The 27,019-nt window shown below is 45.9% G+C and overlaps 1 protein-coding gene across 1 annotated transcript; it reads left to right on the top strand.

The window, feature by feature from the left end:
* Positions 1-113: 113 nt before the first annotated feature.
* Positions 114-25,396, top strand: RAB11A (RAB11A, member RAS oncogene family). The gene is made up of 5 exons (XM_075896884.1): positions 114-251; positions 12,043-12,238; positions 13,678-13,871; positions 16,318-16,398; positions 23,714-25,396. The coding sequence occupies exons 1-5, from the start codon at positions 212-214 to the stop codon at positions 23,851-23,853; spliced, it is 651 nt and encodes a 216-aa protein (XP_075752999.1). The 5' UTR covers positions 114-211; the 3' UTR covers positions 23,854-25,396.
* The last annotated feature ends 1,623 nt before the right edge of the window (positions 25,397-27,019 follow it).

Raw genomic sequence — 27,019 nt, 5'->3', positions numbered from 1 at the left:
GTTGGCGAGGCAACCCGCCGCTCCCGTCGGTGGGCGGGGCCAGGGCGGCGAAGCTCCTCCCCCGGCCGCTGGGCGTGGTGCTCCGCGTGACCCCGGAAGCCGTTCGCCGGCGGGTGGGGCGCGAGAGCGGAAGTGCCGCAGCGGCTGCAGGGAGGGGTCCCGGCTCTGGCAGTGCGGCGGCGGCGGCTCCCGCTCTCTGGCTGCGCGCACCATGGGCACCCGCGACGACGAGTACGACTATCTCTTCAAAGGTGAGCGGCGCGCCCGGGCCCTGCCGCCCTCCGCGCCAGGACGGAGCCTCCCGCGGAGGGTTTCCTGGGGAGCGGTCCCCCAGGGCGTGGACGAGGTGGGGGGGGGGCGCCCCCCCGGTTGAGCCGGCCCCTCCCCCAGGCGCGGACTGGATATGGTGGGGGGCAGCATTGCCCCCAACTGGGTCCGCTCCTCCTCCCGAGGCGTGGGCTGTGTATGGGGAGGCACGTCCCCCCCCAACTGCCTAGCGGGGAGTGGGAGGAACAGCCAGCCCCCCCCCCAACCGGAGGTGAGGATGTGGGGAGGGGCTTATTCTCCCTCCCTCCCCCCATTGGGCTGGCTGCTTCCCTCGAAGCGTGGACTGGAAGTGGGGGGCACATTCCACCCCCCCAGTTGGGCTGGCCCCTCCCCCTGAGGTGTGGCCTGGATATGGGGGACGCAACATTCCCCCCAACTGGGCTGGCTCCTTCTCCAGAGGCATGGGCACATTCTCTCCTCCCCCTCCCCCTCCCCCAAACTGGCCAGCAGGGTGTGTGTGTGTGGGGGGGGGGGGGGAGGAGGAATATTTCCCTCAGCTGGACCAGCCAGCTGGTTCTCTACCCTGATGTATGGACTGGGTGTGTGGGAGAATAGCCCTCTCTTCCCCTCTGCCCCCCCCACTTCTGGAACCAAACTTGTAAAAGTGCAAGATGTAAGGGTGTTCCAGTCTTTGTCAGGTCCCTAAATTTGAAATATCTATTCCTGGATTTGACTCCTCTGTAATATCTTCTGACCTCACCCTACCAGCATCATGGAGTGGGACAAAACTTATCTTGTTGGTAATGTTTGTGTGTCCCAGCATTTGATTTTGGCTGAGAGGATGTTTTATCCTGTGTGAAGTGTATTCCAGAGGTTGCTTTGCTATAAAACTATTTTGGAAGCCATTTTTGTCATCATTACAAAGCAACCTCAGTGTCTTTAATTTCTCTAAGGGTTTAGTAAACCATGATCTTGGCTTTCTTTTGTGGGACAGAGGAAGTGGTTTGCAGAGGTGCTTGTTCCTTGATTTGATAGTGTAATAAGTAATTTAATGTTCAAATTTCAGTGTCTAATCGTATAGTCAAACTCTTAAGACTGAGACCTGCTATTTAGAGCCAACTGCTTTGGAAGGAGCCTTGTGTTGTCAGGTTCTTATTGCCCAAAGAAGGCTGAATACTGACCACTAAAGATGTAGCTCCAGAAACCCTTTTAGGTTGTCTTGCCTTGCAGAGTATTGTTTTAAGTACTGGACATGTGAGCTTTGTAAGGAATGACTATTTTTGGACATGCCTACTCTAAAATGACCAATTATAACTAAATCTTGGAGCAGTTTTAATATAAAACAGCCATCATGGGCTCTTTCAGATCTTCGTACAGTGCTACTGTTCACCTCTTGAACTAAGAACAGTAAATGTGTTGAATAAAAGTAACTAGTGATTGTGTAGGAGAGTAGTCCTATTGCAGTTCACAGGTTAAACAGGGTTATTTTTTATGCTTTTCCTGGTGTTGACATAGCCTAAGCACAACTACTTTCATGCAGTAGTAAATCTTGCATTACTTGCCTCATATTGTGGTGAATCTCTGCTCCAGTGGTTGTTGTAACCATTATCTCTCACTCACTGATCTCACTTCCTGTTTTGTCACTCCATAAAGTTCCTGGAAGATGAAGGAAAAAAAATTCCTTGTTTTCCAGGATCTGGGTGCATTTTTTCTCATTTTGGTTCAGCTAAGTTTTGTTAAAGATGCATCAGAATGTAGCAAATGGGCCCTTTAACATTTATCTTTCTGAAGAATGAAACAGCAGTTGTTGCAAATGTTCACAAGTAAGATGTGCTGAAAAAACACCTAGTGAAATGGTGTGCTGCAGAACACTCAGTGAAACTTTAAAGATATCACTTAAACCACCTATTTGAAAATATTTTAGATATAGCCACTTGCTGTAATACTATAATGAAAATCTGCATGTATTGAGCCTTGGATTTAAAATATTAGTTTATACCTTGTAATTGAAAAGCAGCTCTGAAATGTGTCACAGCATATAGAGGGATGGAACTCAAAAGGGAGAATGTAAAGGTTCCCTTCCTGCCCCACCTCCCCCCATATTTAACTTAAGTGAACTTTTGTATGTTCTTCCATTTAGAAAGCATCTTTTTGCTTTTTCCCATCATTAGAACCATCTGTCAGGGCAAAGGTATACAACAAGTAAAACCAAGTTAGGGAATCTGTTTACAGCAGCAATTGTTATCTGGCAAGGTTACAATCCATTTGCCTTTTGAATTGTAGAAAAGTATATCCAATGCTCTTGTCCTGGTTACACTTCTGTTTACACTGAATTATTTAAGCCACCATCTTAAATTACAAGCACTACAAAAATTGTATTATGTGGACATATTAAGGGATAAGTCTTCTGTATGGAAAAACAAAAAAATTAAATTTATATAAACTGGTTACATCTCTATTCCAAATGTTATCTCTAGAAGAAAGAAGTGAGCATAAGGGAGGTCTTACGGATGAGGACACTGAGTTCAATCACTTAGAGTAGCATGGATGATATTTTTTATTCCTCCCCCACTCCCCTTCCATTAAATCACCAGACTTTGCAGAACAAACATTGTAGATCCTCCTCGACAATGTCACAGGCTGCGAACCTTATCTCCAAATCTGTGTGGATAATGCTGGTGTTTAGGGTAGAGGCCCACCTAGAACAGAGTCACAAGTGAGTCAGAGGAGTTGTTGCAACTTGGCTATCTCCTGACTCTGTTCAAGTGTTCATTGTGAGACTTACAAAAGTTGGGTTTTATCATTTCTTGTTGTCCTTCATGTTCCTACTCAGCGTGTTGCCCTTCGTGTTCCTACCTTTGGACTGCCACAAGGACAGGATGGCTGAAGCTGCACTGCAGAAAGCAGATGAGATCTCTGATTTTCAGTCATTTAACAAGTTTTTACTTTTACCTCAGAGAAAAAAAAATCATTAGCAGCCATTGACCTTTTAGGACCTTCTTTAGGATTAGATCTCAATTTATCAATATAACTTCCATAGCCATGTTGTTAACCAATCTGTTATTTAAGCAGCAGATCACTTAGCACAAACTGCTGCCCACTGTGAATTTATGTATTCGATATGCGACAAGGAGTCCTGTGGCACCTTATAGACTAACAGATGTATTGGAGCATAAGCTTTCATGGGCAAAGACCCACTTTGTCAGATGCATCTGTTAGTTTATAAGTTGCCACAGGACTCCTTGTCACTTTTGCAGATTCAGACTCACACAGCTACCCCCTCTGTATTGGATATGTTATACAAATCTTAAGATGACTTCACTGCACATTGTCACTTACCCCTTCTATGAAACCCTTCCATGCTCATCCTGATCTTTCATTTTACAAGAGAGCCATTTATAGAAACTTTCAACCAAAATGATGGTTGTCAAACTGGGCGGATGTTTCATTGAGCTACAGCTCAGTGAACCAGCAAATTCACTTCCCCATTTCTGAATTTGGATCTGACTGCACTGACAATCAGCTGATCGTTAGCTATGCTTGACAGGAGAAGGTTTTATTGCATCTTGCTCATTTTTCTCCAACTTGGTTATTAAAAGAAGCTCTGCTAAAGCTGCACAGACCTTTTGGTCTGGGTTTCAGACCTTACATTATTGTCTCATACTTGCTGTTTATGGAAAAACCTGTTATCTGAAAGCCACTGCTGTTTAGAATGCTAGTAAACCTTTTCTGAGCCTCTCTGTCCATTATTAGTGAAGGCATTATTTTGTCATGTAGCAAGTCTCATTGCTGCCTCTGATGGAGATGAACTTAGAGAACTAAGTTTGTATGTATTCATTTGTATCCTAGAGGCTCTAGCTGGGTTGTGTATGTGTAGTGCATAACACAAAGCAAACTGTTTTCCCCAAAGAGCTTGCAGTCTTAGTATAAGATGAGGCCATACATTGATGCAATAAAGGGGGAGGTCACAAGACTAACAGTGAGATGATAAGCGTAATGTGATGTTATCACTGCTGACCAATTGCCTAGCCATTGTATAGGTTGGCTCTCTCTGGTCCGGCACCCTTGGGACCGGACTGGCCTGCGCTGGCACTGGGTTAGGACTCCAGCCTGCCCCTGCTGCTGCCCCATTCCACCAGGGCTTTCTAAATGCTGCTGGCCCTGCTGCAACTTAGGCAGAGCTGCGCAGCTGGGGCCGGAGTTGGTCAGCCACCTGGCCCTGCGACTGGGGTTGGAGCTGTGCGACCAGAGCTGGGGTCGGATCGCTACAGCCACTGTTGAGGCTGGAGCTCCCTGCTGTGCTGGCCTTTCCCTGCCTCCCAGAACTGGGTTGCTCATACCCCCTAATGTGCTCCTGCCCCACCACCAGACCTCCCCTTTCCTGGGTTCTGTGGTCTAGGGACATCCGTGGTCTCTGCCAGGCCACGAATGTTGCCAGACCAGGGCATCCCAGTTAAGGGAGGTACAACCTGTAGAGTTTTTGGTCATCACAGCATTAATGGTTTTTAAGGAGAGTTTTGAAGGTAGTATAGTAACTTTGCAGACTTAGAGCTCCTCACATAAGGCATATAAAGATATAAAATATAGAAAAGGGTGGTTGTTAGAGATGGCGCTCTGTGGTGGGAATAAAAGCAGAAATAATGAATCCAAGTGTTTTCTGAAGTAAGCTTTCAATGCTTGTAAATGTGTCCTAAACTTAATAATGTTGCTCTTAGCTTTTAAATAGCTGTTGTAGTCCACTCAAGAAGTGGCTGTATTTCATCAATGGGTGAAATGGCGTGTTTTACTTTCAGAGGGTTTTAGGGATTCTTTAAGGGACTATACAGAAATGAATCCGTATCAGCGATATGTTAAAAAATGCACATTTGTAGATCTGGGTTCACCATTAATGTTTAAACTGGAGTCTGAGAAGATAATTTAATTAGTTAGTTGAAACACTTAAGAAAATGGTTGCCTTTAAACTTAAAAGCTAAACATAGGAAGAAAAGTTGCATAGCTTTTATCATCCACTTTTCATCTTAATAATTTGGTTTTCATACATCCTACGATGCTGAACTTATGTACATATTAAACTTTTACAGAACTATCTAGAGAATTGGATAACAAAGTCAAATTACAACTACTAAAGGAATTTCATTTTATTCACTGGACTTGCTGTGGCAGTAGCAATAGTAAAAATACAAACGTTTAGTTGAATTGTTCTTATTGTAAAGTATACAAGTGCTTAGTGTCATGCTAACTCTAATTGTACTAGCTAACTAAACATAAATCTGATGAGGACTACCTTTTAACAGGAAAGGCCAATCCTCACCTACCCTACCCTCAGACAAATTCTTTCCAGTAACCAGGTAGCACACCTCCATCATCATCATCCAGGAACCCACCCTTGCAATCAGCCCTGGTGCCAACTCTGTCCACACATCTACACCAGCGATTTCATCACTGGACCCAACCAAATCAGCCACTACATCAGGGGCTCATTTAACTGCGCCATCCACTAATGTGAGCTATGCCAGAGTGCCCCTCTGCCATCTATATTGGCCAACCTGGACAGTCTCTATGGGAAAGAATTAATGCATACAAATCAGATATCCGAAGAGGCAACACACAAACTGTTGGAGAACACTTTAACCTGCCAAGGCCCTTGTTAATGGATCTCAAAGTCACCATGTTGTTTCAGGCCAATTCCACAAGCCAAATACACAGGAAAGTGTTGAAACTTAACTTAATTTACAAGTTTGATTCCTATCACAGAGGTATGAATAAAGACATTGGCTGGCTAGCACACTACCTTCCACATTCTAATCACTTAACCAACTAAACATTGGGTACTTAAAGAAGGTGCAAATTGTTCTTATCCTCTTCTTGTAACTTGAATGCTCTAATTCATTGTTTTCTCCCCTTCTTCCACCTCTCCCCTATTTATTCTTGAATCTGGACTTTTAATACTCCATTAATCTGAAGAAGTGGGTTGTGCCCACGAAAGCTCATGATACCATCTACATGTTTTGTTAGTCTTTAAGGGGCTGCTAGACTATTTGGTTTTTTATTAGAAACTGGAATCTCACTTTCTTTAACTTTTTGATCTTCTCCATTTTGGACATGCTAACTTTGGTGGTGTCACATGTTTAAAGGACCATGTCGAAGCTTATAAGCTTGGTTTGTTTAATTGTTGCTCACAAAGTTTTCCAAACCATAAATGGGCTTAGGCTACCAACAATTATTACAGTAGATTTTAGTATGATTTAACAGGTATAATATTTTCCCCTTGCACAGTGGTGAATTATAAATATTCCCAACGATCTGATCACCTGGCTGCTGTTTTCACAGGTTTGATCATATTGGGGATAAAAACAGCTATATTTCATTTACCTTCATTCACAAGTAAGAATAAGGTACAACCAGGTAGCAAGAGTGAACTCACAAAGGAGAAATAATGCTTTGTGATCAGGCAGACTGGCTAAAAATGAAATGTCTCAACTTGAAAAATGGGAAGGCTAAGGCTGCTTTAAAAATTCTGTATTCCATTTCAGTTGACTAGCAAAGAGTAATGAGGTGAACTGTTCAGCAAGAAAGTAATTCTTGGGAAGCTAGGCTGTGGAAGCGCTGTGGAAGCACTCTGGACCTCGTTCTGCTGCCATGAGAGCCCAACTGGTCCGGATGTTCAGCCTTAACGTGGCCTTCAACTCCTGTTCTCCACCCTCCTGCTGGCTCTGATACAGAGGCAGCAAATGAGGGGGAATGTGAGTAGTTGACTACTCCCTTACATCCTTACTGGGGACCCCGTCCCGGTGCTAATAGCCATTCAAAATTTCTCTGTAAGCCACAATAGTCATCTTGTTGCCTTTTTAAAAACCTTCTCTCCTGTCTGCATGCTTTACCTTGATACTCTTTGGAACCCTATTGCCTCGTGCAGATAAAGACTGTTCCAAAGTATGGGACTTACTGTCTTTACATCCAAGATCATTCACTGCTAATGCCCATTGTGTGGTGAATTTAGACTTTGAAACAAATGACATAAAACCCACTGGAAACCTTGACGCTGACCAGAATTTTAGTAGCTGTTCTAACGTCTGGAGCTAGAAAAGTATTGTGCACTAGCTGAAAGCATGAGATCAAGCTTCTGAATGATTTAAAATGATTTTTAAGGATTCGTGAGAATACTAGATGGTATCAAAATTGAAGTGAGTATGTGAGGAAGAAAGAAGAGACTTTTAAAGTGTTACCAAATTTAGTTTTCACTATCTCTGTGTAACTATGAATAACTTAATAGTTCTTCAAGAAAAATAATCTTGTCTTTGCCTCTGTCAGGGTTAGAGCTGGATCTTATCTGCTGATGTGTGAAGTTCCCCTGCCATATACAGGAGGAGTTAAAAATGGCCCAATTAAGTGGAGAAAATAGGAAGAGGGGGGGAAAAGAGTCTGATATTTTCTTCTCTTAATTGGATACTGTAGCTCCTTTTGAAATTGTGACAGAAACTGTTCATTGATGTCAGCCACAGCATGGAACTTAGGCGAGCTAAGAGAACCCCAGTAAGTTTGCAGAATGACTGAAGTTTTTCATGCTTAATAGTTAGGAAATATAGCAAAAATATTGGTGATGGCGGGAGCAGGGACAGCTAAATTAGCTGCTATTCATGCTGCAGGGTTATACTACACAATCTGTTGGAAAAGGGAACTTGGGTACAACAGAAAATTAACTAAACAAGAAACTGTTTGGTCCCTAGCATAACAAGTGGATGCTACACATTGATGGTTATGAGTTAGAACTTGATAAAAAGGAATTGAAGGGTTCCCACTGCGGGTATGCAGTTTGTCATTGTAAAGCTATTTTAAAAACTTGCCCTAAACTTGCCAAAATAGATTCCAAGCCCAGAAGGGACTACTCTGATAATTTAGTCTGACCTGTTGTATAACAAAGACTGAACTTCCTCTAAAATAACTTCTAGAGCAGATCACTCAAAAAAAATGTAATCTTTATTTTAGACTGATCAGTGATGGAGACTCCACCATGATCCTTAGTAATGTTCCTCTGGTTTCACCATTAACATTTCACCATTGACATTTTACACCTTATTTCTGATCTGAATTTTTCTAACTTCAGCTTCCAGCTATTGGGTTGTACTATACCTTTCTTTGTTGGGCTAAATATTTGTAGACTAGTCAAGCTCCCTCCCCCTCTACCCGATTAAGATAAATAGATTGAGTTTAGAGTCTCTCAACATTCCTTGCCAGGGCTTGTCAGGGTGGGAGCTCAGTGGGGAGTGGTCTGGATGAAATGGGTTGGGGCTTGCTCTTGGGGTGTGTGTAGGGGGGTGTCTGGCGGCATCCAGATGCAGGGGTTTGGTGGACAGGGAGCAGCTTCCCAGCAGCTGACTCTTCCTCCCACAATGGGGCAGGAAGTTGCGGGTAGGGAGGTTGCAAAGCTGGGGTGGGGTCTGACCCACCTCCGTAAAAGGAAAATGTGCTCCTCCTCCAGCCCAGCTGGGACTAGCAACTGAGCTTGGCAGAAGGGTGTAGGAGCCACCAGCTGGGGCATCCCCAGCTCTAGGTAGGGCTCAGGAGGGCCAGGTATCGTGGTGGCTTATTAGGGGAGTTCTGGATTTGTGAGGTGAGGCTTGGCTGGGAGTTGGGATGCATGGGGCTGGCATGGCAATGGTGAGGGCATCCCATGCTGCCTCCCAGTGACTTTTCTCTCAGCTGGTTGTGCTGGGCATCCGCGACCAAGCACGTGTGCTGCTGCAATGGGGCATGTAACCGTTCTTGTGATGTGCCTTTGCTTCTGGGTCAGCCACTTTTCTGCTGGGAAGCAAAGAAACCTACAAATTCTGCATGCACACAGTAGAACAGAATTCCCCCAGGAAAAAATGAAACAGACTTGTCCCTTGCACCTGGATTGTCAGTCTCCTATCCCGTATGTTAGCAAAATCAGCTGTTGGGGGGGACAACAACTGAAATCTAGCAATATTGAAATGTCACACTTGAATAAAAGCCAGTCTAGCAAACCTGTATGTCCTCTGCCTAATGAAGTACCTGATGTCCACACAAACAAATGGTTAACAGAGATATTTTGTGCTGCATACAACTTCTGCAGCATGGCAAGCTTCTTGCTGAGTCAGCTGGCAGAGGCAGCCGGAAAGAATGGCCTCTAAGGCCGTTCTGCAAGCTTGTGTGTTGCTTTTTGTGGCAAGAGGGGAGTTTAGAAGGTGCGTCACTGATGTATGACCTTTATAAAAAAGGCAAATCCTTTTTGCCAGTGTTGCTTTTAGAATTTTTTTAACTTAGGCACAGAAAACTTGGAAGTGGCGGATGGTAACCAGAAAACCTGCTGTGTGAAGCTGCAGCAGTTTTCTCTGCAGACTTAGAACTCTTGTTTTTCATACCTGAACTGAGTTTGTTTACACTGGTCCACTCTTCTCACATCTAGAGAGAGCACTAATATTTCAGAAGGCAGAGCCAACAACCTTGTGCTTCAATATCTTAGCTTTTCCGGTTTTAATGCTAAATCTGAGAGGCAGTTAGCAAAATATTGCAGACTTTAACAACAAATGTTGCCAGCAAAATCATTTGCCATGCAGTGGTGGGCTCTCCTTTGTGTTGCTGGCCTTGGCTCACTCCTAGCTTGAAGGTTATTTGCTTTGCTTTTCTAGCCCCCTGCTTATCTTCAGTTTATTTTCCTTGTTATCAGTGCGGAAGGGTTTCATTGCTGCCAGGGCTTAGGATCATCCCCCCACGGCCATCGTTGCTGTGAATCAAAGGAATGGCATGACTAGAGTTATGTGTCACCGCCACTTGGTTGTGAGCCCTTAAGTCAGGAATCGGCAACCTTTTCAAACCAAAGAGCCAAACTATATCAAAATTCAGAACAAGCGGTCAACAAAGATGTAGGAGAATGCCCATTTGCATGACTGGAAATATACAACTTAATGACATGATGATTAATAGCATAAATGAAACATTGTATTTGAAGACTATATTTAATGGGATTGCTGCTTCTGTGTCTTTTTGCACATTTCTTTGAAGTTTACATCCATAACTGGATCAGGGCCCAGGACAGGATGCTGCGGCCAGTTGAGGACTGGGCCCTGATTGGGGCTTCATTTTAAATAAAGAAAATATTGTCCAACACACAAGGTTTCAACATTGGCTTTATGGCAGGGGTGGGAACCTTTTTTGGATTGGGGGGGCCACTGACTCACAGAAAAATCAGTCAGGAAACTACCAGTGAGAAGCAAAAAACCCCCCCAAACAAACACAAAAAACCCCCACCTTCCAAAACTCCCAGCCCTCACTGATGTGGCCCCCAACTGAAACACCTCCCTTCCCTGGTGCTCCAGCCCAGTGCTGGGGGTAGTGATAGGGAGCACTGAGGTTCAAGGCCTCAGGTGAGATTAACTCTTTTGGGCTCATAGGGTTAGTGTATTTTGTGGGACCTCCTCCCCACCCCAGGCTCTGGGGATGGGACCAAATGAAGGGTTAACTGTGTGAAACAAGACTGCCAGTGAGTGGGATAGGGATGGGGGTGTAGGAGCAGGCTGGGAGTAGGGGGTGTGGCCAGGAGGGAGTGTGCAGGAGCAGGCTGGGGGTGCGGGGTCAAGGTGGAGGGAGTGAGTGAGGGGGTGCATTGGAGGGTGCGGGGTCTGGGCATGAGGGGGAGGAGAGGCACTGACTTGATTTTGCACTCAATGCTGGTCCTAGGCATGTTCTTGTGCTGCTCCCATTGGCTGGATTCCAGCCATTGGGAGCAGCGGGGAAAGCCTCCAGGAAGTGTCTGCTCGCTGCTGTTCCCCCTACTAGGTGCAGTTGCTTCTGAGTAACGATGTGGGAGGAAGAGGGACAGAGTGAGCAGGGTGAGGCCTTGAGGAAGGGGTGGAACGGGCAGGGCCTCAAAAAAGGGGCGGGAAGGAAATGGGGCAAAAGTATTTGGGTTTGAGGTAGATCTTATGTTGCACTTAAATTGAAAAAGTAGTTAAAAAGGTTGGAGACCACTGCTCTAAAAGAAGCCAGATACCAGGGTCTGGAAGAGTTGGATTTAAACAGAGGGCAAAATGGAGGTGGCTCTAAGATCGTTCTGCTCCACTCATTCTGGAGCTGCACAAAAGAGCAAAGCCCTGGCAAGATGGGCTGCTCCAAATCACCCTGGCTAACACAGTGCCCTCAAGCCAGTTCTACCAGCTGAGGATTGCTGAATGTGCTGGTGGCCTCTGGCTTTGCTTGCACCCTGCCAGGTCTAAGAAGCTGACATAACTGACTGACCATGTTGGTTTTTTGCATCCCAGGGATTCCTCTGCTCTAAGGAATCCCTGACTTTTCCCTTGTGGAAGCATGTGGTCCCCTGCCAAAAGGCCTAGGAGATACGGTTGAAGGCCAGGATCCAGCCCACAGGACTCGTCACAGAAATACGGTTGGCAAGCTCTGGCTGGCTTTAGTCCAAGGATCACCTTGGTGCCAAAGCCAGGCTTAGCCCTTATGAGGTGCTCGGCTAACATGTTAATTATGGATTATCTTCCTACTGTGGGAGAGCTAAGATTTGAATTTAATGGTAAAAAGTGAAGTTCAGAACCTGTTCAAATGGTGGTGGATTTGGTATCTCCACTTCTTTGGAAGCATGGAGAATGTTTGAGCAGTAAAACTAAGACAGCTGGCTTTGTTTTGCTGCCTCGTTTTGCCCAGATCTCATTGTGAAAAGTAAATGTTTCTGTGAATAATTACAAGCCTCAGACTGTATATGCAGATGGAGTGCCATTCTGATGATGATTTTTGTCTTGTCTTTAGTTGTACTTATTGGAGACTCTGGTGTGGGCAAGAGTAATCTCCTTTCTCGATTCACTCGCAATGAGTTTAACTTGGAAAGCAAAAGCACTATTGGAGTGGAATTTGCAACCAGAAGCATTCAAGTTGATGGCAAGACAATAAAGGCCCAGATATGGGACACAGCAGGACAGGAACGGTACCGAGCTATAACATCAGCGTAAGTGATAAGCACAGTGTATATTTTTACTAGAACTAGTGTGTGGTTTCAGTTTTCTTCTGAATGAGACAAATTAGAATTCTGCATCTTTTGTGTTGTAATTATAGTTGCCAGCCCTTCCAGTTTCACCAGGAGTCCCCTGGAATCGGGCTCTCTATCACAGAAGCTACTGAAGCCAATCTGGGTGATTTTAGGACCTAATAGTCTGGCAGCACTGTGAAGCTAAGGAAGGCTCTCTGTCTGCCCTGGTTCTGTGCTGCCCCCTGAGAAGGGAGGTCTGTGTGCACTGCCCGTTCCTTGAATGCTGACTCCACAGCTCCCATTTGTGGGGAACTGTCGCCCATGTGAGCTGCAGGCTTACCCAGTGCACAGATTGCCCCCTTCCCCACCAGGCCACAAGGCTTTCTGGGGTGGTGTGAGCCAGGGAGCCTGCCTTTGCACTGCTGACTGGGAGCCCCCCGAGGTAAGCACTGCCCAGCTGGGGCCTATATCCCACCTGCACCCAACCCCTGCTGCAGCTCTGAGCCCCTTCCCACACCCAAACTCCACCCCAGAGCCTGCACCCAAATCTCCTGCCCCAGCTCAGTGAAGGTGACTGAGGGTGGGGGAGAGCACGTGATGGAGGGAAGAGTGCGCAAGGCTGGGCCTCAGAGAAGGGCTGGGGCTTTGGGGAAGAGGTGGGGCAGGGCAGGGGTGTTTGTGGGAGTAGGCAGTTGGCAACCCTAGGCTCTCCCCGTCAAGTGGTTATACCCGAGACTGGTGAAAGTGTGGTATTTTGTGGGCAAACTTGCTGACGTCTAATGTCCTTGGCATCTGCATGGTTAAAAAATGCATTTCAGGAGTAAATTGTCTTCAGTTTTGTATATTTCTATTATATATTTGTATTTGATTTTTCCCCCCCTTCAAAGCACTGCAAATATGAGGCTAGTTAGGGGCCTGCTGGACCTTAACCAATGGAAGTAAACGGGACATTTGGGATCTTTATAAAGTAGATCCATAGGAAGCTTGGAGTAGCTGTCCTAAACAACCAAACCAAACCCCAGGTTTTTAGCTAGTCCCTGATCAAGTTGCCTGACTTGTCTGCTTCTCTGGCCATCTGTAAGTGGCAATATTACATGCCCACCATGTAAAGAGCCCCAGCTAATTACAAAGTATTTATAACCCCTTAGATTTTTTTACACTATTGAGGTTTTATCATAAAAGCAGAAACCCTATTAATGCTACACTAGTCCTGATGCAGCAGTTTTAGCTAATTGGAATAGGTGTCTGGTAAAAGCTGGCTTAAAGTAAATCAGAAGAAAATGAAATGGGTCTGCTTGCTTTAAGAATGGATTGTCAGATAGCAGAGTCGGATTTGATTCGCCTTCTGCTACAGCACAGAGGATTGTTGGCATTGAATGACATGATTCTGATTCAAGAATGCACGTGTCTACCTGCAGGTACTACCGTGGAGCCGTTGGGGCTTTGTTGGTTTATGACATTGCCAAGCACCTTACCTATGAAAATGTGGAGCGATGGTTGAAAGAGCTGAGAGACCATGCTGACAGTAACATTGTCATTATGCTGGTGGGTAATAAGAGTGATTTGCGTCACCTGCGGGCAGTCCCTACGGATGAAGCCAGAGCTTTTGCAGGTTAGTGGCTTAAATTTAATATGTTGATGGTATTCCCTCTCTGGGAATCGAGTGTTTTCGGTCTTTAAAAGCCTGTCTATATTTGGCTGCAAAGGGGTGAGTTGTTACTAGGCCTCTCAGCCCATGGTTAACACACTTCCCCATAGAGCCTTGCAGATCTACAGATATTCGTGGGCATCCACATCTGTGGCTGTTGCTGTCTGCAGATCATTTTTGCAGATACCAGTTTAGTATCCATGCAGGGCTCTACCCACAGATGTCAGTGGTTTTCTCTTAGCGAACAACCTCACAGCACCTATACTGATGCCATTCTGTGGTCAACCAGAGGCCTTTCTGCAGTGACAATGCCCATTGAAGCCTAGATACAGTGTCTCGTGCTACTTTGCTCCAACACGCAGGGATGCTGAGTAGTAGCATTGCTGGTCCCTCCAACCAGCCTTTATTTCCGAGGCGGCATGTGAGCTGCTGGCTGGGGGGGGAATATCACTCCCCCCTCTCCCCCCCCCCGAGGCCCCATCCCTTTCATGACCATCTGCTGGAGTCCAGAGGCACCTCACTGTGGCTGCTGGCACTGGTCCCCAGCGTTCCCAGCCCCAGAGCATTGGGAGGGCAGGCATTGCCAAGTAGGACAGGAGGAGGAGGGGATTTGCTGGGGGTGGGCCCACACCTGACCGTTTGGGGAAGCAGAGCCCCTCTAGTCTGTGATCCCCACAGCCCATGCTTTATTTAGACTTACAACTGTAGACACAGCAGGGAAGAAGGCGAGTACACAGACCTGGATTGTTCAGCTGTTGTAGGCCTCTCCCCAAGCAGGTATCAAACTCAACTGGTAAGACCTTTTAATCAAATAAGAGCTTTTGTCTCAAAAACTTACGGGACAACTGTAATCATTGCACAGTCACGTGCAATTAAATTCTGGGCTCACCTGCAGGATTAGTCATAGTTTTCATAAATTGTACTAGCATTGTACATAAATTTCACATTGTACTAGAATGTGGATTTGAGTCCCCTGAATTAATAGGTACTGATTCATACAGGTGCTTTAATGCCGCTTGTGGTCAAGTGAGGATATCTTTGCCTGCAAGTAGAGGACACTAGGAAGCTGCAGTTTTGGTCTCAGAATTCCTGGGGCTCATTCCCCTCTGACACAGATATTCTTATTAAATTAAATGAAAGTCAGGGGCAGCTTTGAGATGCTTGCAGGAGGGTTTCCCCTTTCCATGCAACACTTAACATCCAGACATGAGGCTGAGAGAATGGAAGAAAGAACATGGAAGTCAAATGTAAAAGAACTAAAACCCATTCCGTGTCCCTCCACTCATTGAATTGTCACCCCTTGCCTGAAGAGACTTGCACCTCAGTGCTCTGGTGGCATTGAAGTGAGGTGCCATATATCTTGGGAGAGAGTTTGAGTAGCAAGCTCTCCTTTGCGTGACATTGGAATGGCTCCCTAATCTTAGCCCTCTAGAAGCATCACTAACTCATGTCATAATGTTGCTGTGGCGGGGTGGAGAAAGGGGACTAGGTGAGGAATAATCCCAGAAGCTCCTTCCCTCCCACGCTCTGTGGAAGTGCTCTAAAGGAGTGTCTTCACCTTTCCGGACACTTGACCTCTTTCAAGAGTCTGATTTGTCTTGTGCACCCCCCAAGTTCCACCTCACTTAAGTCAGACACAAATCCAAGTGTGTCAGCACAATATTATTGAAAAAGTTGCCATGTCAGTGTCCCCTCATGATATGGGGAGGCCCTGCAGGCATGGCTCCCTCACCTTCTCTCACTCCCCCGGAGTTGAGAAATAAACCACCCTCACTCAGAGTTTTTTAAACAATATTCCCCTCCTTTTAGGGTGTAACTTAAGTTGGTCTGTGCCCAGAGAGACCTTCCCTTTAGGTGCAGGGGTTCCCCAGCCCTCCCCTTGGCACAGGAGCCCACAGCCCAACAAAGAGGGCTGCATTCCTTAATTCAGGCCAGCTCTGGTCTCTAGCCAGCTTCTCCCCAGATGACTCTTCTGACCTTTGATCTTCTCATATACCTGGGCAGTAACCTTTTCCTGCTGGTTTCTCCCTGTCTGAGAGAGCTGGTTGACTGGAAGAGCAGCGAGTCTTACCCTGCCCTCTTCATGGTCCTGCACCCTTAAAGGAACGGCACCACGTGTTACCTCACATCTTCCCAAACTTCAGCAGAGTCCTGCTACAAAACAAGGCTTGGCTGACCCTCCACCCCCAGACTCTGCTATCCTTAAGGGGACAGATCCGCCTCCATTGCAACTCTTCTCCTTTCACCCTTTAGAAGAGAGAACTTTTGTGTTCATAACTACACTTATGTTGGCATACGAGGTTTTCAACAGGAAGTGCAATCCATCTGGTCTCTGACACAGAAGGACTGCTTGATGGGAAACCCTCGTGCAGCGCCTGCACTGAAACTTGTGATCTCTCTGCCCACACAGAAAAGAATGGCTTGTCGTTTATTGAGACATCTGCTTTAGACTCTACGAATGTGGAAGCTGCTTTCCAGACTATCCTGACAGGTGAGCAGAGCTTTGTGCAGTCTGTATGTGTGCTTGTCAGGTGAGGAACTGCAAATGCGTGCAACTCTGTCGTTTAAACATGCAGTGTTTCCGAGTTAGAAACTGGACAGATTCTCTAGTCTGCTGGTTATGGCACTAGCCTAAGTCTTGGGAGAGCCAGGTTCAGTGTGCTACTCTGTGTCAGACTTTCTTTGCAATCTTGAGCTAATCATTTAACTCTTGTGCCACAACTGCCCATCTGTGAAAAGTGGAGAGATCAGCACGCCTTGCCTCCCGTGAACGTTGAGGACCAAGACCTTACAGATTGTGGAACACTTGGATATTGTGGAGGTGGGGCCATGCAAGTACACCAGCAGCAATAGGTAGTGGCTGGTAACTGGCCACGTCTGTGTGAAGGGCGTTCCCACCAGTGACAGCGTCAGCATAGCCAGCTTGAAGCTGCCTCCTGCCAGCCATGATGCAGTGGGGCAAGAGGGCCATGGTGAGTTCCGGCAGTTCCCTAGCTTAGCAGTTCCCAATTGCTGAGCCGCAGCAGCTCTGGGGTCCGGGGCCAGAAGAGCTGCATGGCGGGGAGTTGGGGGGGAAGGAAGGGGCAGGTGGCTGGCAGCTGCAGCCGGAAGAGCCCACATGGTGGGGGGCAGGAGGAGAGAGCATGTACGCCTCCAACGGCCGCTTCCCCTGCCTGTGTGGCCAATTTTTGCCAGCGTTGGCAACAGACGGTAGTGGAGCAGGAGGTGCCTCCCTTTGTCCCAACCAGGTAAGATGGTGACCTGGCTGGGGTTCTGCACGCCTAGGTTGTTTGCATGTCTTGCCAAGAATGGACATGTATTTAACCAACAGGAGAAGTACCCAAAGTGATCAGGCTTTTTTTGAGGATGCTGTCTGAGACAGATTCTCTTCTTGAATCGCCTGTTTAATAGAACACTCATCACTGCAATTGTAGTTATGTTTTTAGTGTTTCTTGGAGACTCCTGAAGTGCTTTTTTTAACCCCCAAACCCCTCAGTATCACTATATAGTACATAAGTATACCCATTTTACAGATGGGTGAACTGAGACCCAGGAAGTTAATTGACTTGCCTGCATCCATGTAGAGCTGGGGGAAGAGCTTGGATTAGCATGCAGGAATCCTGATTCCCATTTTCTGCTCTAACCATCATTTGTGGCTCCTTTTCTAAAAAGTCAGACCAGTCAGTGGTGATGGCTATGAACGTTAAAATTAAGGCCAAAAGAGTAAAACTGGAAAATGTGAGGAACATTATCAACCTGCATATCTCTGCTGAGTACCTCCTGCTGCGATCTTTGGGTGTGGGGCAGAGGAGTGGTTGACATGTAATAGGTAGATGGTATTAGACAGGTGCTAGCAAGCTTCATCCATTTCAGTTTCAGGTAATCTGCAAGGTTCAGTCTGAGGCATGCACATTGTGCAGAAGTGTCTTGGAAGAAGCAGACTCTCTAACTGCCCTTTTCCATGTCCTAGCAACCAAATGCCCTCACCATCTTTCAGGGTCATGTACAGTTGAACATGTGATCAGAATTAATCTCAAAATGTGCATGCTACCCATACGTCCATGGATGTGTTCTATACGTCAAACTGAACCGTTCTGCTGTCCCCTCTTGACTGTTGGGAGGGGTAAGGACCCTTGGCACAGATGTTGGTATTAGCTTCAGCTCTGGCAGTGTAAAGGAAACAAATCTGGAAAGTGAGCAGAAGAGCACTGTGTACATTGGTGTCTTCCAAATTCTGTGTAACTCATCAGCGGGCAAATTGCACTTACAGTATTGCTGCACCAAGCTGTTCCATGAAGGCATTTGCTGAGGTAAAAAGTGTGTTTGCACCAGACTGCTGGATTATTTCTTTAGAGCTGGGTGATCCTCAGATGCATGTGTTGCTAATGCCATGGGGAAGCAATTTACTCTTCGGGAATAGATAGATGAATGAAGGTTGTTTTCAAAGCCACCTTGTATTGCCTGGTTTTATGTGCCTTTATCAGCGTCTTTTATTCCAGAAGTTGTTTTGGATTATAAGTAGTGGAAGTTCTACCTCCTTGCTTAAGTTTCCTTTCTGAGGTGCACTTTGTGATCAGAGCAAATGAATCAAATCTTGCCCTAACTGGCTTCAGGAAAGTTGGTCACCACTCAGCAAATGTAGCTGTTCCTTGCATATGGCGATGACAGTAGTTTAGTTAAAAAACCAACCGGGCATGCAGATAGTGTTCCTGTTCGGGGGGAATTGGATCAAGTTTGAGGAAACACTTCTACCGATTAGAGAGCATGGGGTTTGTTCTAGTTGAGCTCTTCTCAGGGAGATAAAGGGAAGTAAATACATTAGCAAGCGGTTGCCTCCATCCACACTTCAAGTGGTGTGTGGAGGATGAATGGTTCTGCAAGTAAACGTCTTGATATTGGTCACAGCTGGCTAATAATTGGGGGTAGAAGGAGAGGGTCACTTCTAGTGTGTGACATTCAAAGTGTGATTGCTGCCACCCATCGCTGCTTGCTGGACAGTTTACTCCTGGCAAAGGGTTATGTCCTTTGAATAGTGCTGGAAGGTGCAGCATTACTTATTCTTCAAAGCAAATCCTATAGGAGCCAGAATAAAACCCAACAGGCTAATAACTGGTGTGACACACAAGTGGTGGACTCCTTCAGGTCTGCTGGTGTAAGCAGTGCTGGCAGGACACTAAATAGGCGGTGGCTGCTGTTTTTTCATGCCTAGTCACTTGCGCAATCCTGCACAGAGCCGGTTCGCCATGGTGTTTCAAAGCCCTGGCAGCCAGCCTGTAGCAGGGCTCCCAGCATTGCTAACCGCTCTGGTGCTGAACCTAGTATTCTAACCAAGCCGTTTCTCTCAAATGTGTAGGACCAGAGGACGCTGACAGCAGGGTTCTCCAGCACCCCGTAAGAACGGCGCCATTCACACCTTCAGTTCTTTTTTAGAGCCGCTTTAAATGTGCGTGTTCCTGGGTGCGGGAAGGGTGATTCTCCGCCTGTGCGCGCAGCTTACACGTACACATACGAGGCATGTGACTGGCTAACCAGTAAGCATCACCTCTCCTGAGTGATACTTACTGGTTAACTAATCGGCAAGGGCTGGCGCAAACCCCCATGCAGCATTGGAACCGTGAGCACTGGCTTACCCCACTGGGAGAAAGCTAGGATGCTAGGCTGTCCCCAGAGCGCCTAGGCATTGGGATGGAGGATCAGGGAGCTACAGTCAATGGAAGCTGCTGGTGTGGGCAGTGCGCACTTCCCGGACCCGCCTGACCACATCACGGCAGCCTCCAGGAGCAGGGGAGCCTACCGTTGCGCCACTACTGGAAGCTGCTTGAGGTAAGCAGTGCCTGGCTAGAGCCTGCTCCTCTAGGCTGGATCCTCACCTTGAACCTCCTACTCCTGCACCCCAACACTCTACCAGAGCCCACCCCTGAGCCTGTTCCTGCACTCTAAACTGCTTGGCCCCACTCTGGGGACCCCTCTGGCCTCCTAAACCCCTTATTTCTGGCCCTACGCCAGAGGCTAGGGAAGGACTCAGGCCTCGGCGTCCCCACTATAGGGTTGTGTGGCAATGCAAGGGGGCCTTACCGTGAGCATCTGTTATAACTACATCCTCTGGAAAGTCCTCTGTATGGCCAGAGCAGTGCATGGTGGCCTTTGTGCACAAGGGAATCTGGTCGAGTGTGTACCATACTGTCTGTCTGTCCCCTCTCCCTAAATCAGCCTCTTTCTTCTGCTTTGTCCTTCTTCAGGGCTGCTTCTCTAGTGATTTGTAATGTTACTTCTGTGGGGGCTTGCCCCCAGTAACACACTGTCTAGGAATTTTCCTGTTCAAGAGCTTGGTGTACCTGAGCATGAAGGCAGTGTAAAGCATTCATCTCTCTCCTCCTGTGGATCTTCATTCAAATGCAGTCCTGAGGGACTGGCCAGTTGTGTAGCGTAGGCCTGCAGATGTTGATAATCTTCGTGCAGCCCTCATAGTCTCTGCTGCTGCAGGATAAAACCATGTGACGGGGAGGCTGTAGATAACTGTCAGCCAAGGGTAAATTTCAGCACTCGGAGGAATTCATGTGAAACGCCATCCAATTTTTGGGTACTGGTGAGGGAGCTGGAGGACTGAGACACAGGGACATGAAACCAGGCTTTTTTGGTAAGCTGCAGGTCTCTGCTCACAGCTGTGGAACAGGTTGGGTGTGCTGGCTGAGGGTACGGGGATGTTAGTGCTAATGCACCAGAGTGTGCGCTCAGGAACGCTTCTGCATGAGAATACTGTTGTCACGATTGGTGTCTGCAAAAGTTATCCACTGCCACAGTGCTGCTGTGAGTTAGAACTATACAGGCAGCAGCATTCACTTGTTCTTAAATAGTAATAGGTTAGATATCCTGGACACGTACAGGAAACGTGACTGGGCAGTGGCCGGTAAAATTTGGCCTGAAATTGCTTCTCCTTGAGGAGCACTGCTTCCCCCATCCACCCTGCAGTACTGTGTCTTGTTGCACAAACAGCTGCATGTGTTATCTAAAGAAGGATTTTCCAAGAGTGCCATGACTGTTGGTATGGCGCATGGAGTTTTGGCTTACAGATGGGGTGTGATGCATCACTTTGGTGCATGGGCCCTTCGCATTGCTGTCTCAGCAATAGTGGGATCTTCAGTGCAGGGACCTGTTGGAGTAATGGAGTCTGCTGCTTTGATGTTGATGCCCTTTTACAAATTCCATTTGCTCCTGTGGACGAGAGCCCGTGAATGCTATTGCAGGCTGCATTGGAAAGACAGGGTTGAAAACCTTAGTACTTCTGAAACCAGAAACCTCCTTCCTCTAGATGTGGGTGGCTACTGTTGGCTTTGCTTATATCAGCAACTCACTTGTGTAGCCGAACGTGTCGAATGGAGATGAGCTGAACTGGTTCTTCCTGGTGTATTTAATGAGATGTGTGATGTGTCAGTTCTGAACCCCCAGCTTGCTGCTCTTCTCTCACTGTGCCACCGGCAGATACTGGTTTTCTTGGCATTATCCACAAACCTCTCGTGCTGGGCCCTTTGCCCGGTTAGCAAGTCAGCATTCTGATGGCTGTATGCAGCTCTCCTGCTGGACAGACAGCACTTCAGGTCTGACTTGTCTGGTCAGTCCCTTGGTGACTGCATTTACTGGGGCTTAACTTTGTTCACAACTTGTTGAAAACTGCCCTTCCGCTTCACTGCTCTTCAACCCAGCCCCACTTGCTAGAAACCCTTTCTAGCTCCCTCTTCCCATTACCTACTGATGCAGATATGGGGCTGTGCGCATTCTGCCCCAGCAGTAAATGTTGGACTTATCTGCACGTTTGCTCAATTTGCTTATGTTGAAATGTCCGGCTGTTCACCTCTAAGCAATTTATCACTCACATTCTTAACAAGGGCTATGGAGGAAATATTTCTTGATTTGGGGTGAAATAAGGTGCCAGTCCGGCAACCATACCAATAACTCACTGGGATGCCCCAAAAGAATTCGGACCACAGCTCTCTGTGCAGTGAGGGATGTCTGCTTTTCCTCATTCTGCCCCAGAAGAAAAAGTCAGGTGCGAGTGTTTCTTGTGCTCCTGACCTCTGAACTTGTGTGGAACGGTGCACTGAGTAGTGTGGAGCAGCAAACTGCTGGGGGGAGGAATTCGTTGTTTTCCTCTCCCCCTAGAGCAGCGGTTCCCAACCTGGGATCTGTTGACTCCTGGGGGTCCACCAGGGTATTGGGGGTCCGCGAAAAAAATACTCATAGAAAATAAGTTTTAAATAAATTGCAAAGTTATAATCTGTTGTTTTTAAATTAAATATCTTCTTCTAATGTTGTTAATTGTGGTCTGAAAATCTATGTTGTGGCACCTTTGTGTGATAAAATGATCACGCTGGTGAGAAGCATACAAACGTTAGCCCATACGTTCAGCATGGATCTATGGCTGAAATCAGGCTTGCTGAAGAGAAAGGAGACTGATGAGCAGAATGAAGCATCCACAAGTGGAACGTCTAATCAAACAGACATAAGTAAATGAAAAGTGGGAAAATACTCCGACTACGAGAATTGAGGCTAGAATTGGCTTCGATGGGGGGGGGGGGGGGGTCTGCGAACGGTTTGGGGGGTAATTGGGAGTCTACACTAGTGAAAAGGTTGGGAACCACTGCCCTAGAGGAACAGTACTACTGGCTGTTGCAGTGTGTTGCCATTAGGATACAAGGGAGTACCAACTGGCATACCTGACTCTAGCTTGAAATCAGGGTAGCTTTGGGCAGAGCTCAGAAATCTTTCCCACCTCTGTAAGAAAAGCTTGGCAGAGTTCTGTACTTTTGAATGAGAATTTGCAAGAGATTGTTCCACTGACCCCTCCATTTTGATGCAGGTATTGCTTTTTCCTTTTCTAAAGCCAGGTGCTTGCTTATGGTCATACTGTCCCTTCTTCCGCTTTGAGCAGCTGAGATATACACTCACTACAGCCGCAGAAATGCTTAATGCCTGTGATCTGCTTTGCACTCCCCAGCTACTGGACACTTTGTGTTGAGGCTTCAAATCTGAGTGAGGGCTACACCTCAGAGGAACTTGGAATGGCACAAGAATTTGAGCTGAGCATTCCCATTTTATTTTCTTTCGGTTTGGCGTCCAAATGTTGTCTGTATTGAGAGTCAGATCTATGCTATTCAGGCAGGTGCACTTTTGATAACTCTCCCTGTGATGTGTGTGTCATGGATCTAGGTATAAACCAAGCTTGTCCCATACTCTGGAGACCTCTAAATGCTTTACAATCTAAGATTGCTTCTCCCACCAGCAAATACATCAGACGTGAGAGGCATAAGAGATTTTGGAGCAGAGGAGCAACTGACCCCCTGAGCCCTCTCAGAAAGATACAAATGTTTGCCAAACAGCTCCATTCAGCCATGCTAGCATCTGCAAATGTATCCGTAGCATTATGATCATAAGGAGCAAAAGCTGTATGTGGCTCTGAACTAGCCCAGGCACTTCAGTCTCTCATAGCTTAAATCTCTTGCTAGCAATTTCTGGCTGCAATATAGCTCCCCCCCCCCCCCCCCCCCAAAGGAAGTAGCAATAAAAGCAAAGGTGTGGGGAACTATAACTAGTTTGGTAAAAAGCAAATCGTCTTCCACAGGATAGAGGAAATGTGGTGGTGAAGATACCTGCATGATACCTACAGAACTGTACTTCTCCTTTTGTTAGGAGGTATTGTCAAACTTTACTTATTTATGTATCAAGCCCAGAAGATGTTGAACGTGAGTAACTCACGGTGGTGCTGACTGAAAATATGTCCCTAGTAACTGGCTCCTGTTCTCGTTTTCCAGAGATCTATCGTATTGTTTCTCAGAAGCAAATGTCAGACAGACGTGAAAATGATATGTCTCCAAGCAACAATGTGGTTCCCATCCATGTCCCACCAACCACCGAAAACAAACCAAAGATGCAGTGCTGTCAGAATATATAAGATTTGTTTCTTCTTTCCAAAAAGGCTGTGTATATTCCCCAGGTCCAAGATTTAAATATATTTGTAATTCTTGTGGTTACTACTTTGTGTTCAATTACTTCCTCATATTCCTTCTGATTTTTCCCATGTCTTAACACTTTGATTTTAGTGTTAAAATCATTATTGCTTCCAAATGGCTGCAGCATTTTCACAACTCTGCCTCACCAGTCTTTAGAATTTCGAACTATGTATTAAACCAATGGATTATTTTCCAACCTGACCACCACCAGTTGGGATACTAGAATGCCATTTTGTAATCAAAATGTTAATGCCTTGTTGACCAGCAGTGTGAATTCTGACCCTTGCAAAACCATTGCTGTCACTGTTAGTGACCCTGGGCTACTGAAATTAGATCATCTTTCCCCACCTCCAGCTGTTACACATTACATCCAAAAATGGCTCATGAAACACCTATTGCTCTTAAATTACAGTAAAGCTAAATGTGTTGGTTACATCTTGAGGGGGCCAAGGCATGTGGGGTTGTCTTACTAAATAGTGTGGCAAAAATGATTCTTGCTTTGCAAAGAAGCTGCAGCCTTCACTGTGTGCAATGGGGCTCTTGAGTTCTAATAGCTGTGCAAATGTGGTCATGTTAGGCAGTGCTGCTGTGAGGCTGAAATGGGAGATTATGGTGGAATCTCCTTCAAGGTGCCTCTTGTGAAATAAGACAAAGCAACATGAGCTAAATAATGGATTCACTATTCTCTGATATTTGAACTTGCAGCACTATGTGTTGCCCAGGAATTGGACTCCATGGTACTGATGGTATCAGGGGATGGGAAAGTTCTTCCTTTCCACAATGAAGAAAACTTGAAGGCTGCTGTATCATGTATCTGTAGTTTTATATTTGCAAATGCTTAAGGCTGGGTCACCAACTTCAATGATGTCAAAATAATTTATAAAGGAATCTTGCCACAGTGGCTCCATTCCATTGGTTAATATAATATGAATAGCTTCCTTATTGAAAGTGTGTGGCTAATGACTGATTTCAATACAAGTCAGCGTAGTTGACTTCAAGGATGATGCGGTTATGAACTGTGCCTTCTGCCACTACACTTTTGAAAGCACCGCATAACACCTTCTCATCCTAGAATTCTCCTCTTAGTGGTTTGAATTGTTGGCACTTAAAAATGTGTACAGTATGTAAAAAGCTATGAAAAAATGTGAGGGGGGGGGAAGGGAGTTTGGGGAAACATTCCTCAGATACTGATACAATCACCTTGGAACATCTGTGTGTGGGCATACACAAATTGCTGCATTTCTTAGCAATCTTTCTGTCTTGCGGTGCTCATGATGTGTAAGGCGCACGGAAGGCATTGCTGTAGTCAGTCATATTTTTTTCAATAGATTTCTCCTCTTAGTGTATCAGTTCTGGAGATGGTATTGGATCTGTTTGTAAATTACTTTGTATTTTATGCACGTTCTGTAACTTGGTTCTTTTTTTAAGGTTGATTTGATTTAAAGTATCATTCACGCTAATAAAGAATTACGGGGGACTATTCCAGATGATGTCACGGGCACTTTTTTGGGAATTAGTTGTCACAAACTCCACTAGTTGCATATGTAGCATGTACCCTGAAAGACAGATCATCAGTTTGCACTAAGGATGTGCACTGGAGGGGAAGAATTTTCAAAGTTACAAATGAAAGGAACTGAAAAGGAAGGGCCAGTGCTGCCCAATTTGTGTCAGCTGTGCATGTTGAAGTGTTTTGAATTCAGGCCCTTACGTCCTCTGTTTCACCATTGTTTGGCAACTCCCAGAAGTAGTTGTGTGGCCAGCTGCTCTCCTTGCCCTGTTCAGTGGTTCTATTATTTTCACTTGTAAACAGCTTCTGCAAGCTTTCTTTCCAATCATGGCCAAAAAGATTAACAATAGCAGTGGTGAAGAAATGCAACATGCGGCCAACTATTTTTCTTCAGTTCCTTCCTGCTGAAGTTCACTTTTGTGCACAAGAACTGGGAAAAGACCGTCAGTGTTAAGAACCATGACTACTATTCTAAGCAGCCTCAGGCCTGGTCACAACAGATGGGAGCCTTACCAGGAAAAACACACCGTGGCAAGCAATATTAAGTGGTCCAACAGGTAGCACTTGTCTTTCTGAGTCAGGCCTGAGCCAATGACTGACAGATTCGGACCACTCAAGTAGTCTTATAGTATTTCTCACAAGACTTGCTTAATTTTGAGACTATATGAGCAATTATATGGACAGCAAAAGTCTTGTGGCTGGGGCAAACCCCAGAAGGCTTTTCACTTTCCCTCAAACTTTTGTTGTAACAGTCTAGCATCACAATTTACCCCAGGAAATAATGGCTATGCTAATTCTTCCTTCAGTTTGTGTAAAAATGTATCCGTTCTTTGCTGATGGCAAGAAACTACCACCACCAAACTACAGCAGGGGGTAAGGTGTAACTACAGCTTGAGGCTTACAGTGGAAGCCCTTGCAGGGAAAGAAAAGACACTGTACCTCTCATGGGCTGCAGCAATATGCAATTATTTCATGAACTACTCTGTAAAGAAAAATCTGCTATATTTGAAAGAGGTAATTTAGCAAAAGGAAACCTGTTTGTTTTTAATACTACAGCTAGGATTCCTTACCCATTCCTAGTTTTTGCTCGTTCCTTTCCATGCAATATGTTTTGTCCAAATATGTGGCACCATGGAAAGCTCTGATCCTTTGTCCTTGTCCTTTGCCTGTTAAGTAGAGCTGGTCCCGTTACTCAGCTGGATAGATCTTCAAAGACTACAAAAGGTGCTGCAGAAAGTCCCTTGATGTATTCACTAGGTGTCCTGCTTCTTTTTGAGCCAGTGAAGAATAAATGACCCAGCAGGGACTGTACTACCCTTCCATTACAAATTGCTCCCACAATGTAATTGGCTTTGCTTATACATGGAATCAGCTCTCCCCTATAGGTGACTTTTGATGATAATACACACAGCTCTTGGGTGCCTGCATGAGCTTTTGTGCGGTCTTTAACATTCCTATTAAATTATGAAATGGGATTTATGTAGCAGATGCCTTTCCTTACACATTTTTTTTGAAAGTCCAAACCTTAGCAATTATATACGCATATTGCAAGCATCAGTATTTCTGCCTTTTAGTTGTAGCAATGCTTTTAAGCTTGAGAG

Source organism: Pelodiscus sinensis, chromosome 14, assembly GCF_049634645.1.
Source record: "Pelodiscus sinensis isolate JC-2024 chromosome 14, ASM4963464v1, whole genome shotgun sequence".
Classification (NCBI taxonomy): domain Eukaryota; kingdom Metazoa; phylum Chordata; order Testudines; family Trionychidae; genus Pelodiscus; species Pelodiscus sinensis.
The sequence above is the reverse complement of the archived record's forward strand: the minus strand, read 5'-3'. Positions and strand labels throughout refer to the sequence as shown.

Coding starts and splice junctions, on each gene's coding strand:
- RAB11A (XM_075896884.1), top strand. CDS start 212: ATGGGCACCCGCGACGACGAGTACGACTATCTCTTCAAAG. Junction 252..12,042: donor GTACGACTATCTCTTCAAAG/GTGAGCGGCGCG, acceptor TCTTGTCTTTAG/TTGTACTTATTGGAGACTCT. Junction 13,872..16,317: donor TGAAGCCAGAGCTTTTGCAG/GTTAGTGGCTTA, acceptor CTGCCCACACAG/AAAAGAATGGCTTGTCGTTT.